The 14,483-nt window shown below is 41.5% G+C and overlaps 1 protein-coding gene across 1 annotated transcript in view; it reads left to right on the plus strand.

Annotated features, from left to right (window-relative positions):
- LOC115894178 (TATA box-binding protein-associated factor RNA polymerase I subunit B-like) overlaps positions 1–14,483 on the plus strand; it is a 61,248-nt gene that overhangs the window by 14,327 nt on the left and 32,438 nt on the right. Inside the window, exons 6-7 of the mRNA XM_030920526.1 lie at positions 3,726–3,879; positions 11,833–11,986. Of these exons, the coding sequence (XP_030776386.1) occupies positions 3,726–3,879; positions 11,833–11,986 (308 nt within the window). The remainder of the gene's footprint in view (positions 1–3,725; positions 3,880–11,832; positions 11,987–14,483) is intronic.

The following is a 14,483-nucleotide window of genomic DNA, read 5'->3' on the forward strand; positions in this document are numbered from 1 at the left end:
TTCCCAAACCTCAGCTCTTATCTTCTATGCACCCACAGGCCCATCACCACATGGAAGCTGCCAAAGCTTGAGGCTTGCACCCTCTGAAACCATGGCCTGAGCTATACTTTGGTGCCTTTTAGCCATGGCTGGAGCTGGAGTGGCTGGGATGCAGGGTGCTATATCCTGAGGCTACACAAAGTAGCTGCGCCCTGGACCTGGCCTGCAAAACCATTTTTCCCTCCTAGGCCTCTGGGCCTGTGATGGGAGGGGCTGTCTCAAAGATCTCTGACATGTCCTGGAGACATTTTCCCCATTGTCTTGAGTGTTAACATTCACTCCTCATTACTTATGCAGATTTCTATAGCCGGCTTGAATTTTCTCCCCAGAAAATGGGTTTTTCTTTTCTAGCTTGTGGTCCGGCTGCAAATATTCCAAACTTTTATGCTCTGCTTCCCTTTTAAATAAAAGTTCCAGTTTCAGATAATCTCTTTGTGAATGCACATGACTGAATGCTTTCAGAATCAGCCAGGTCACCTCTTGAATGCTTTGCTGCTCAGAAATTTCTTCTGCCAGATACCCTGAATCGTCTCAACTTCAAAGTTCTACAGATCTCTAGGGCAGGGGCAAAATGCCACCAGTCTCTTTGCTAAAGCGTGTAGCAAGAGTAACCTTTATTCCAGTTCCCAATAAGTTCCTCATCTCCATCTGAAACCACCTCAGCCTGGACTTCATTGTCCATATCACTATCAGCTTTTTTTTTTTTTTTTTTTTTTTGAGAGGGAATGTTGCTTTGTTGCCCAGGCTGGAGTGCAGTGGCACCACCTTGGCTCACTGCAACCTCTGCCTCCTGGGTTCAAGTGATTTTTGTGGCTTAGCCTCCTGAGTAGCTGGGACTGCAGACGCATGCCACCATGCCCAGCTACTTTTTTGTGTTTTTAGTAGAGATGGGGTTTCACCATGTTGGTCAGGCTCACCTCTGCCTCTCAAAGTGCTGAGATTACAAGCGTGAGCCATCACACCTGGCCACTAACAGCATTTTGATCACAATCATTCAACAAGTTTCTAGGAAGTTTCAAACCTTCTTTGATCGTCCTGTCTTCTTCTGAGCCCTCCAAACTGTTCCAACCCCTGCTTGTTACCCAGTTCCAAAGTTGCTTCCACATTTTCAAGTATCTTTATGGTGGTATTCCACTTCTGGTACCAATTTCCTGTATTAGTCTGTTTCCACACTCCTATAAAGATACTACCTGAGACTGGGTAATTTATAAACAAAAGAGGTTTAATGGGCTCAGAGTTCTGCATGGCAGGGGCCTCAGGAAACTTTTTAAATCATGGTGGAAAGCAAAGGTGAAGCAAGACATGTCTTCCAGCAGGAGAGAGAGCGCGTGCAGGGGAAACTGCCACTTTTAAAATGATCAGATCTCATGAGAACTCCCTCACTATCACAGGAACAGCCTGGGGGAAACTTCCCCCATGATCCAGTCACTTCCCTCTAGGTCCCTCCCTCCAGACATGGGGATTACAATTCAAGAGATTTGGGTGGGGACACAGAGCCAAACCATAGCAGCATCCAAGAGGAAATTTCAAGTATGCAGTTAGATATAAAAGTCTGCAGTTCGGGAGAGAGGTCTGGGCTGGAGACAAATTTTGAAACTGTTAGTTTATATTATAATCATGAAATCTTAACATGCCATTGTTTGTAAGATACACCATTATTTTAAGTACTGTTAAGAAAGAAAAGAAGGCCGGGTGCGGTGGCTCAAGCCTGTAATCCCAGCACTTTGGGAGGCCAAGACGGGCGGATCACGAGGTCAGGAGATCGAGACCATCGTGGCTAACACGGTGAAACCCCGTCTCTACTAAAAACTACAAAAAAACTAGCCGGGCGACGTGGCACCGCCTGTAGTCCCAGCTACCCGGGAGGCTGAGACAGGAGAATGGCGTGAACCCGGGAGGCGGAGCTTGCAGTGAGCTGAGATCCGGCCACAGCACTCCAGCCTGGGTGACAGAGCGAGACTCCGTCTCAAAAAAAAAAAAAAAAAAAAAAAAAGAAAGAAAAGAGTGCTGCAAATTCAGTTGTGACATGCCAGTGATTGTAAGATAAATCTCAATTTCTAGGATGTTAAAATGTGGTATGGGGGGTACATTTTACAATTTGAAGATAGTAGCTAGTATTTAAAACCGTAAGACCAGATGACATCACCAAGGTGTAAAGACAGAGAGAGGACCAATAACTTAGCTCTGGGTCATTCTAGGGTTAAGATGTTTGGGATAAAAAGGAACTGGCAAAAAAATTCTTAGGAACAATGTGAAGTAAGAGGACAGCTGAGAGAATGAGCACTCTGGAAACCAAGGGAACAAAGTGTTTCAAGAAGAGAACAGTGATCCAGCTGTGATAAATGCTGTCACTAGGTCAAGAAGGAAGAGGGCTGCAAAGTGGTTAGTGGAGCAGTGGGATCAAAACCTTGATTGGAATGAAATATAAGGTAGACTGAGAGGAGAGAAATTGGAGACAACAAATCTGGACTTTTTCAAGGCATTTTGCTGCAACAAGTACAAAGAAATTCCATGGTTTCTGGGGTCAAGGGAGAGCTTTAAAAAAGTGGGATAAATGGTAGCATATTTGTGTAGTGATAGGAATGATGCAGGAGAGAAGAAAAATTTGCAATGGAGAGAAAGAGTTGATGTGAATCTTTGAACAGATATCTTTGAATATACAGAGAGGTGGGATCAAGTGTGCAAATAGAGAAACTGGGTTTAGACAGGAGTTTGAATCGTCCAGAAGAATCCGGCAGAGGCAGAATATGTGGTAGAGTTGCTGGCAGTGGTTACCTGTGGGAACCTGTGGAATTTTTCTCAGTGTGTTCATGCTTATCAGCCAGCTTTCTGGTGTAGCCTCCTTCTGACCGGGCTTCCCTGTGGGGAGGGGATATGCTTGCCAGAGGACACAAGCATCTTATTTCATTCTGAGTTTTTTTTTTTCTCCTTCATTGTCTTGTGAGCCTCTTTACCAGGAGTCTTATCTTCCTGTAATAAGATCAAGTTTATTGGCTTGCAAGGTTGAAATCATGGCTTTTTGACTGATTGGTTTGCCTAGGTAATGTCAGCTAATGAGGTATTTAGGTAGCCAGCCAGCTGACCTTTGTAGGGACACTCTGTCATTTCAACAGTACATGTGTGAACAGTTAAACAGTAGTATAAGATAGTATATCCTTGTTGATTACATGTTACAAATCATATGTGCTATAGGAGTTCAAGGAAAGGAGAAATCACTGAAGAGTGGGTTGGAAAGATGGCATGATGAGTAAGTAATGAGTTAGAGGGAGGAAAAGGGATAGTTCAGGCGGGTGAACCAGAGTTAACAAAGATACCAAGCAACAATTCCCCAGGTAGGTTTGGTAAAAAGAAGCCAGCCAGCGTGTGTGGAGTCACTGATGTGCAATGTTTTCAGTGGTGAAGATATTAGCGCTGTCAGAGAGATGTTCATGGAAGAAGGAGACCTGATGGCAGGGCTGGCAGCCGGTTTCCTCGCCCATCCTTGTCTGTGGTTCTTCTCCAAGAAGCACTGCTGGGAGCTGTCAGGAGCATGTTTCAGAAGTAAAGGGGACTTGGCAGACAGTTGCAGTTTTCTAGGAGTGGTTTCTTTTAGGGTGCTTGTGATAGTCGGGAGTTGTTTAAGTTCACAGAAATTAACTGTTTAAAACTGTTATGCAATGATTTTATTTATATTATTTTGCAAACAGGTATTAGAAGATAATCTAAGTCATTCAGACTGGGCTAGTGAGCCTGAGCTGCTAAGTGATGTCAGCTGTCCTCCTTTTCTTGAAAGTGGAGCAGAGTCTCAGTCTGACATCCACACTCGAAAACCTTTCCCCATCAGCAAAGCATCACAATCAGGTAAAAATGAGAACCAAACCATTTAGAATTTTGAAGCTGGTATGCCCCTTAAAAATAATTTAGTCTAATCTTCTGATAATCCAAGGAAAGGGACTTGGTCTAGCAAGGAAGAATGACTTGCTGAATCATATGGCTAAGACAAACTAAGTGAAATCTTAACACAGGTTTTTAAAAGGCACATTGTCTCCATGTGAGTTTTTTGTGTGTGACTTTAAAGGGACATAAAGTTGAAGTGGATCCAGAAAGAAGGAGGCTACTTCAAAGAGATCATGTATGTGTGGGCTCAAGAGTTTTCAAAGAAAAGTTGTAGCAGAAGAATTTTATCATGTATCCGTATAGTAAAATAGACAAAGATGGTATGTCCAATTTCTAAGCATAGACTAAAGCAAGCTGAGTAAAATTTACCTTGCTACATATGTGTTTTACTTTCTGATGTAATCCCATAACTTGAAATAAATAAGGAATATATTTAAGATTAAAATATTAGGCCTTCTTCCTAAAGAATTCATTCATTTTAGTTGTTCCTTCACTACATTTTTTTTTTTTTTTTTAGTTGATGGAAAACAGACCAGGCTTTCCAAACCCTCTGGTATTAGGAATTGTTTACTGCTATCCGGGTTAAGTGTAGTTATATAAAATTTTCGACAAACATTCCTTGCCCTCCAAAGATTAAGAATTCCTTTATCAGTTTATCCACATCTGTTACTGGACTGCACAGTGACATGGATATCAAATAAGTTACTTTTTGTGTAAAGTGTTAGGATCATTGACTAATTGGGCAACAAGGAATTTCTAGAGTTTTCTTCTCCACCTTTTCAGAGAGGCCTGAGCTCAAATAGTCCCAGAAGACCGTGACTGTAAAACCATTGAACCTTTTTAAAAAAATATATTATCTCCCTTTAAAGCATCATGATTGTTTTGTTCACCTATGTTTAACAGTTTTGTTTGCTTATTTGTTTCTGGTTTTGTTTTTGGTTTTTGGAGATGGAGTCTGGTTCTGTCACCCAGGCTGGAGTGCAGTGGCGCAATTTTGACTCAACTGCAACCTCCGCCTCCCAGTTTCACATAATTCTCCTGCCTCAGCCTCCTGAGTAGCTGGGATTACAAGCATGCACCACAACACCTGGCTAATTTTTGTATTTTTAGTAGAGACGGGGTTTCACCGTGTTGGTCAGGCTGGTCTTGAACTCCTGACCTCGTGATCGGCCCGCCTCGGCCTCCCAAAGCACTAGGATTACAGGCATGAGCCACCACGCCTGGCCTGCTTGTTTTTTTGTAAATGATGATCCCTAGAGCTTTCTTTTAGTTTTTACAGTAAAAGTAATCATTGACCGGGCGCAATGGCTCACACCTGTAATCCCAGGAGTGTGGGAGGCTGAGGTGAGCAGATCACTTGAGGTCAGGAGTTCAAGACCAGCCTGGCCAACATGGTGAAACCCCATCTCTACTAAAAATACAAAAATTAACTAGGCATGGTGGTGCGCACCTGTAGTCCCAGCTTCTTGGGAGGCTGAGGCAGAATTGCTTGAACCGGGAGGCAGAGGTTTTAGTGAGCCAAGATTACACCACTGCACTCCAGTGTAGGTGACAGAGCAAGACTCTATCTCAAAAAAAAAAAGTAATTATTAATGAAACTCAGTATAAAACTATAAAATGCAGATAGTCACAAAGAAAATGAAATCACCAGTTACTGTCCCCACCAGAAATTACCACTACTGCTATTGTAGATCATTCCAGAAAGTTTTTCTTCATGTATGTATAGGGAGTTTATTTGGTTTTTGTAAAAATTTGAATTATTTCTTCATTCTTTAAATTTTTAAATCAAAATTCTACAAATCATTCCATAAATCTTGTTATAAAAAATTGCAAAAATAAAAAATTGGTTAAAGTTGTAGTCCACCAGTCATGGCCATGGACTACACCTATTGTAATCCCAGCATTTTGGGAGACCAAAGAGGAAGGATCAGTTGAACCCAGGAGTTCAAGACCAGCCTGGGCAACATAGCGAGACCTCCATCCCTCAAAAAATAAAAAAATTAGCTAGGCATGGTGGTGCACGCCTATGGTCCCGGCTACTCAGGCGGCTGAGGTTGCAGGACTGCTTGAGCCCGGAGGTCGAGGCTGCAGTGCGCCGTGATCATGCCACTGCCCTCTAGCCTGGCCGACAGAGCAAGACCCTGTCTTAAAAAAAAATAAAATTTGTAGTCTACCTTCAGCTAATGTCCTATTCCCAAAAGGCATTCATTTTCAACTCTTTTGTAACTTCCGTATTTCTGTATCACATGCTTCTAGTATTACATCTTGATTTCTGGTTTGGGATATTAGCTATTGGATTCCATTTTAGCTCTTTCACACATTCCTCACTGTCCCTTATCTTCACATAGTCACCAGTACATGAGTGTACATTTCTCATTCTCTCTCTTCCCAATATAATTACTGTAATTTTTTACTAGATCAGTATTTACTGCTTAAATTATTATAAATGTATAAACATTATTTAGACTGAGCCATATAGCTTACTGCGATTACTTTTTCTGTATATCCTGTGGTTTTCTTAGAGTTGATCATTGTTATTTACTTAGTTTTCTGTTTATCACTAATCTATTAGTAATGTATCTCCACACTTCCTCCCAGTTCTTATAATCTCTTAATACCTTACATATTCTATCAATTTCATCTTCTGAAAGAAGTCTCCCTGGAGCCTCTGATCTGCTCTGATCTAGAATGATGTCTCTAGACCTGTGGCCTGGCTGACTTCAGGATCTCTCTGGTTTTTTTTTTTTGTTTTGTATTGTTTTTTTTGAGATGGCGTCTTGCTCTGTTGCCCAGGCTGGAGTGCAGTGGTGCGATCTTGGCTCACTGCAAGCTCCCCCTCCCAGGTTCGCACCATTTTCCTATCTCAGCCTCCTGAGTAGCTGGGACTACAGGTGCCCACCACCATGCCCGGCTAATTTTTTTTGTATTTTTAGTAGAGACTGGGTTTCACCGTGTTAGCCAGGATGGTCTCGATCTCCTGACCTTGTGATACGCCCACCTTGGTCTCCCCAAGTGCTGGGATTATAGGCATGAGCCACCGCCGCCTAGCCAGGATCTCTCTTTACCACCATCCTGAGATTCTATCATTTTTCTTTTGTTGGAATTTTTTATTTTCCACATGCCATTTCTGCTTTCCTGGATTACCTTCTCATTTTTGTGGAGCATCTTTTATTTCACAGAGAATATTAATGATATTTCACCCCGACTTGATTTTTTTGGCCTCTGCTTTTTGTATGAAAGGCTTTAAATGTTTAGTGAGCCTAAGATAGCTATTCGTACTTAACCATGGAGACTAAAACGTTGATAGGCGGCTTTGTTTCCACGGTGAGACTTATCAGCTGTGCTCTGTATGCAGGGTTATTTTCTCAGTGAACCCCAGCATTATCATCTTTAAATCTTTCCCCCCAGAACTGATCAGATTCCTCAGAGAAATCTCTTTGAGTCTTCTGTTTGGCAGGTTTGTAATCCTGGCTGTCACTGTTCTGGGAACTGGTTAGGAAGAAGAAGGCCCGAGGGGAATGGAGGATTGTTTTAGTATTCAGTATGTAAACTTTCACTTACGCCTCCTGTTTTCACTTCTTGACGGTGCATGTGACTGGCATGCCTTATTCTAGAGACCCTTCTCTCTGGAGAAGAAATTTCCAGTTTTTGGCCAAGACTAGGGAGGGGCATCACTTGGCTGCATGGATATGGGATAAGAATCTGGATGTCTGGCTGGGCGTGGTGGATCACGCCTGTAATCCCACCACTTTGGGAGGCCAAGGCAGGTGAATCACGAGGGCAGGAGATTGAGACCATCCTGGCCAACATGGTGAAACTCCATCTCTACTAAAATACAAAAAATTATAGATGGGCATGGTGGCGCCCGCCTGTAGTCCCAGCTACTCAGGAGGCTGAGGCAGGAGAGTGGCTTGAACCCGGGAGTTGGAGGTTGTGGTGAGCTGAGATCACACCACTGCACGCCAGCCTGGGCAACCGAGTGAGACTCCGTCTAAAAAAAAAGAGAATCTGGATGTCTAACTGCTTCTTAATTTGGATTTTAAGCAGTCATCCTGGTGTTAGGCCTGGCTTCATCCAGTTTCTAGGGGTGAGTGTCTGCAATTCCTGAGCCTTCTTTAGGGATCCCCAGTGAAAACTGCTTTGTGGCATTCCCTACTGCTAGCTTTGAATCTAGCTTTCTCAGGACTGCTAAGCCAGTAATCACCTATCTGTATGCTTTCTGTCTTCTAAAATTTTATTGTTCTTGTCACCTTTTTCATGTTGTCCTCAGGTTTACGTGTTTCAAAAATTATCTTTATAATTGTTGTAGCAGGAGAGCGCAGAGGCTAACATGTGTTTTCAATTTGCCACCTTAACTGGAAGTCCTTACATATTATAAGGAATATACAAAAAATCGTGTATGTGTACGCACACACATTTGTTTTATGGAAATCTGTGACTTTATATATTCATTTAAAACTGATGGTCCTTAAACTTCAGCATCCATCGGAATCAACGGAAGAGCTTGTTAAACCTCAGTAATTTGCATTTCCATTAGGTTCTCAGGTGATACTAATACTGCTGGTCCAGGAGTATACTTTGAGAACCACTGATCTAAAAGTATTATGGATATTGTTTTGTATTATACCATTGCATGGAATTATTTAATTAAACTTCTATTGCTGGCATTTAGGTTGATCTAAATTTTTTTTATATTATAAACAGTGCTGTGACAACATTCCTTGATCCTAAACCTTTGCATGGCTTTCAAATCATTTCACTGAGATGAAATCTTCAAAGTAGAACTGTTGGGCCTATTTGCACATTGGGTTTCTACTCTGTGCTAGAGACTGTTCTGGGCACTGGGACGTAATATGGTGGCAAGACCGTCCGCCTTCAAGGTGTTTATATTGTAGTAGGAGAAGATAGGCAATAAATGACCAAATAAAGAACATTTTAGTTGCTGATAAGTGCCATGAAGAAAGGACTTACAGAATTTGGAGAAAGGGATTTTGAGGAGTGATTTTGAGAGTTTGTTTAAGAAAGCGTAGATTCTCAGGGTCATTCCTAGTCCTGCTTCTTTATCTACCCTTACTCCTTATGTGACTTCACCTAATACCATAGCTTCAACCAACCACCAACTATATGCTGAAACTAAAATTCGTATCTCTAGTCCCACCTCTCCTCCAAAGTGTAGATTCTTACATTCAGCTGCTGACTCAACATTTCTATTGATGTATTTAACACATGTAATTCTTTTTTGTTGTTGTTGTTGTTGTTGTTGTTGTTGTTGTTGTTGTGAGGGAGTCTCGCTCTTTCGCCCAGGCTGGACTGCAGTGGCGCTATCTCACCTCACTGCAAGCTCCGCCTCTTGGGTTCACGCCGTTCTCCTGCCTCAGCCTTCCAAGTAGCTGGGACTACAGGCGCCTGCCACCACGCCCAGCTAATTTTTTATATTTTTGGTAGAGACGGGGTTTCACTGTGTTAGCCAGGATGGTCTCGATCTCCTGACCTCGTGATCTGCCTGCCTCAGCCTCCCAGAGTACTGGGAGTACAGGCATAAGCCACCGCGCCTGGCCAACACATATAATTCTGACATTGTGATTTTGCTCATCAAACCTGATTTTTGTTTTGTTTTGTTTTGTTTTGTTTTTGCCATCTTCCTTGTCTTGGTAAATGACAGTGCGTTCTACTTGTTGCTCAGGCCAACAACCTCAGAATCATACTTGTTTTCTCCTTTTCTCTCATGCTTCACATCCAATCTAGCAGCAAATCCTTTGACTCGGCCTTTAAAATCTGTCTAGAACCCAACCATTTCTCACTAGCTGCAATGCTACCTAACTCCAGTCCAAGTACCAGTCATGGCTTTCCTGGAAGAGTAGTCTTCCATTTCTACTCCTGCCCTCCCATAACTCCATTCTTCCCACAGCAGCTGGAGTGACCTCATACATAAACGAGGTCCTGTTGTTTCCATGTTTTAAAACTCTCCAGAAACTTCTTATACTTAGAATAAAATCCAAAGTACAAATCATGACCTACAAAATTCTACATAATATAGTTCTTACTCTCTCTTCAGTATCATTCCTGCTACTTTCCCTCAGAGATTTCTGTTCTTATAAAGAAAAAGAGGTTTAATGGACTCACAGTTCCACATGGCTGGGGAGGCCACACTACCGTGGCAGATTTATGTAGAAACTGTATTTTGTAGCATCCCATGATGCTGTCACTACACTGGCCTTTTTGCTGTTCCTGCAGTTCACTCCTGCTAATATACTTGGTATTCTTCCCAACATCCTTAAGACTTACTTTCTGAATTAATTCAGGTCTCTGCTCAAATGTCACCTTCTCAGTGAGGTTTCTCTGACTTCCATATAAAATAGCACATCTCTCTTCCCTTCCCATCACTTTATATGACTCTGCATTGCTATTTTTCTATGTAGCATCACTATCTGTCAATTGTAATTTTTTGTTGTTGTTGTTGTTTGTTTGTTTTGTTGTTGTTGTTGTTGTTGTTTTTTTGAGTTAGGGTCTCTCTGTGTTGCCCAGGCTAGTCTCGCATTCTTGGGCTCAAGTGATCCTCCTGTCTCATCTTCCCTAGTAGCTGGGATTACAGGTGCACACCATGGCACCTGGCTCTGCCAATTGTATTTCTTGTTTGTTTATTGGTCTGTCTCCCATTACTAGAATATAGGTTCTAAGAGAGATGAGACATTGTTCACTTGTCATTTCCTGAGACATGGAAGAGTGGCACAAAGAATGAGATGAATAAGCATCTGGTGAATGAATGAAGATACCATAATGTCATATGGTAGAGGATACTTGGAGGATGGGGATAGGAGGAGGTGCTGCTCTAGCTAAGTTTTGGAGTTTTGGAGAGGCCTTGTAGAGAAGGGGACTTGGGATTTGAGGCCAGAGTCAAAGCAGTTACACATCTTTTGCTGTGCATTGTAATTGCATATCCTTTCCTTTATTTAAAAAATTGTTTATGTTCACTATTAAAAAGATCAAACAGTTCAAATCCTTTTTTTAATTTTTTAAATTTTTTTATTTTTGAGACTGGAGTCTCGCTTCGTTACCCAGGCTGGAGTGCAATGGCGCGATCTCGACTCACTGCAACCTCCACCTCTCAGGTTCAAGCAATTCTCCTGTCTCAGCCTCCCGAGTAGCTGGGATTATAGGCATCCACCACCACACCCGGCTAATTTTTTGTATTTTTAGTAGAGACGAGGTTTCACCATGTTGACCAGGCTGGTTTCGAACTCCTGACCTCAAGTGATCTGCCCACCTTGGCCTCCCAAAGTGCTAGGATTACAGGTGTGAGCCACCATGCCTGGCTCAAATCCCTCTTTAGAATCCTGTCCCATCCCACTCCCACAGATACCCCATGATTACATTTTTGGCTGATTTTATTCTAGTCCTTCATTATTCTTTATTGCCAAATGGCTCTTCGTAAAGGTTTTATAACTAGTTTTAAGATATTTGTGTTACTCTATTTTCTTACTGCTATGAAGAAATACCCGAGACTGGGTCATTTATACAGAAAAATAAGTTTAATGGACTCACAGTTCCACATGACTGGGGGTGCCTCACAATCATGGTAGAAGGTGAAGAAGGAGCAAAGGCACATCTAACATGGTGGCAGGCAAGATGAGCGTGTGCAGGGGAACTACCCTTTATAAAACTATCAGATTTCGTGAGGTTTATTCACTCTGATGAGAACAGCATGGAAAAATCCTGCCCCCGTGATTCAGTTACTTCCCACCAGGTCCCTCCCATGACACGTGGGAATTATGAGGACTACAGTTCAAGATGAGATTTGGGTGGGGACACAGCCAAACCATGTCAGTATTTAAAATGCCTGTTTAGATTTTTTGTTGTTTTTCTTTTGTTATCCAAGTAGTTACCTGGATTTTTAAAAATCTCCATTTATCTCCTAAGAAACATCTGTCTGCTCTGGATCTCTGGATGGAGTTGAATACTCACAACGAAAGGAGAAAGGAGTTGTGAAGATGACCGTGCCACAGACACTTGCCTTCTGTTATTTGTCCTTACTTTGGCAGAGAGAAGCAATAACACTTTCAGATCTTTTGAGGTTAGCTAGACCTCTTGTGTGATAATGTTTTTTGCTGGTTACTACATGAACTAAGTAGACAAACTTTGGATATTTTGATTTTTATAAGAAGGCCTAACTTGAGGAAGGAACTGGAAAGGTTGAGTAGCCTGAATTCTAATTTGGAAATGTAATCCCCTCTGGGCTAGTAATTCATCTTGATTTTCTTATTTATGTAGTAGAAATTATAGTACTTATCACACATGGGCTGTTGGAAAATTAAGTATCTAATCTTTTGAAGAGAAAAGTGACATTTAAGTACTTGAGTAATATTAGTAAATATTTTTCATTTCTAAGAAAAGATAAACATGATCTTTACATTAGCAAAATGGTTATTCATAGTTATACAAAACCATATGTTGGTGTTAAGAGCTAAAATATAGGTGGTCTGTGTTTATAAGGAAAAGTTGAAGACAAAACTGTTGAAAGGATGTGTTATCCAGATAGTAAGCGTTTATATTTTTCAGGGTAATCTACAGAGTGTTTTGGTTAATGTAAGAATTTCTCATTTAATAGATGTGCCAAAATTGTTAATGTGCTGATTTTTTTCTCCTTGCTTTATATGTGTTCTGAATAGTAACATTTGGGTTTAATCAATGTGTAGAGTGCGTTTAAGAGCACAAATTATGAACCAAACTGCTGGGTTTGAATCCTGGCTCTGCCACTTATTTATTATATGACCTTGAGTAAGTCATTTAATTTCTCTCTGCTTTTGTTTCCTCATTGGTAAAATGGGGCTAATAATAATAACTGCCTCATAGGGTTGTAACTACTTTCAATAATTAGTGCTACATGGAAAGCACTTAGAGCAGTGTCTGGCACATAATAAGAGCTCAATGCTAGTCATTATTGTTTTTGTTTTCATCATCACCACCATCATCATCATTATTGGCACAGCCCCTTTGATTAAATATAATGCCTCCAGTAAATGATGATAGTGCCTTTGAATTTGGCCACATCAACCAAATAAAAACGCTTTCCTCAGGTCTGATTAACTCTGCAAGCAGATAGCCCATGATTCAGTGAATTTTACTGTTAATTTAAAAACCTGATCTCTCTTTGTATGCCCCCATTGGGTGATCTCATCTTTTCCCAAGGCTTTAATTACCACTATATGCTGATGACTCTCAAATTTATATCTCTAGCCCAGACTTGTCTACTGAGGGCCAGACCCATAGATTCATATATACAGCTGCCTGCTGGACACAGCTACTTAGATGTCTTTATGGTATCTCAGAATCAGCATGTCTAGAGGTTCATCATCTGTCTCCTTGATCCAGCTCCTTCTCCAGTGTTCTCTTTCTTAGTAAATGCCATCCACCCTGTTGAATCCTATCCAGAAGCCTAGGGATCATCCTTGACTCTTGCCCCTCTGTGTACACTGTTGGTCTTTATGTCCACTCAATTATATGTCCAAAAACTCAAAAAACCATTCTTCTCTGCATTCCCTCTCTCTCTGTCCTCTTTACCCTCATTTGGATTGCTTAACAGTCTCCCAGCTGAGCTCTGTGTCTGTAATCTTGTGTCATTTCTGTCCATTTTCCTCCTGATAACCAGAAGGATCTTACAAAAACATAAATCTAATCATGTCATTAGAGCTGGATGAAGGGGCTAGCCCTCCTACCCAGGACAATCTCTAAGGGGCTAACAGAACTCTCCTAGAAGTCTAACAAGATGGAGAAAGTCATATTTACTTGGAATTCTTCTCAGGGAGAATATTATATGTGGTTGAAAGAACAGAGGTAAGATACTACCCACCCATCTTCTCTCCCTCACTCTTTTCTCTTCTCTCTCTTTCCCTCTCCTCCCTCACCAGCGGGAATTCTAAAATGCCTTCAAGGAGATTAAATCTAGTTAGCTGGAGGGCTTTTGTTTTGCCCTGTGGAATATACAAGTTTGGGAACAGAGCCTAGTTGCTTGGGGCAATAGGAGAAGAGACTGTCACCATATTCTTTCTTTGCTTTTCTCCCAGAAAGAGCTCTAAGTCATAAGGTCTCAAAATGTGGCCTTCTGACTTACAGCTTCAGTATCACCTGGGAACTGGTTAGAAATGTGAATTCTTAGACCTCTCCTACACCTTCTGAATCAGAAACCTTGGGGTAGGACCTGGTAATCTCTGCTTTAAAATAAGCCCTTCAGGGGATTTTTTTTTTTTTAATTGTTTATTTTTATTTTTTTGTAGAGATGGGGTCTTGTGATGTTGCCCAAGTTGGTCTCAAACTTCTAGCCTCAAGCAAGCCTCCTACCTTGGCCTCCCAAAATGTTGGGATTGTGGCGTGAGCCACCATGCCTGACCCAGGGGATTCTTATTGATGGTAAAGTTTAAGAACCACTGCCAAACTTTGAAAAAATATTTAAAGAACACTGGTTTTAAGGGAGTACGTTATTAGCCTGGCCAAAGTACCCACATACCTTAACACTGTGCATGTCACTCCCTTTTTAAGTCCTCTAGTAGCATCCACAGTCCTTAGCATAAATT

Source organism: Rhinopithecus roxellana, chromosome 17 (genome assembly GCF_007565055.1).
Source record: "Rhinopithecus roxellana isolate Shanxi Qingling chromosome 17, ASM756505v1, whole genome shotgun sequence".
Taxonomy (NCBI): Eukaryota; Metazoa; Chordata; class Mammalia; order Primates; family Cercopithecidae; genus Rhinopithecus; species Rhinopithecus roxellana.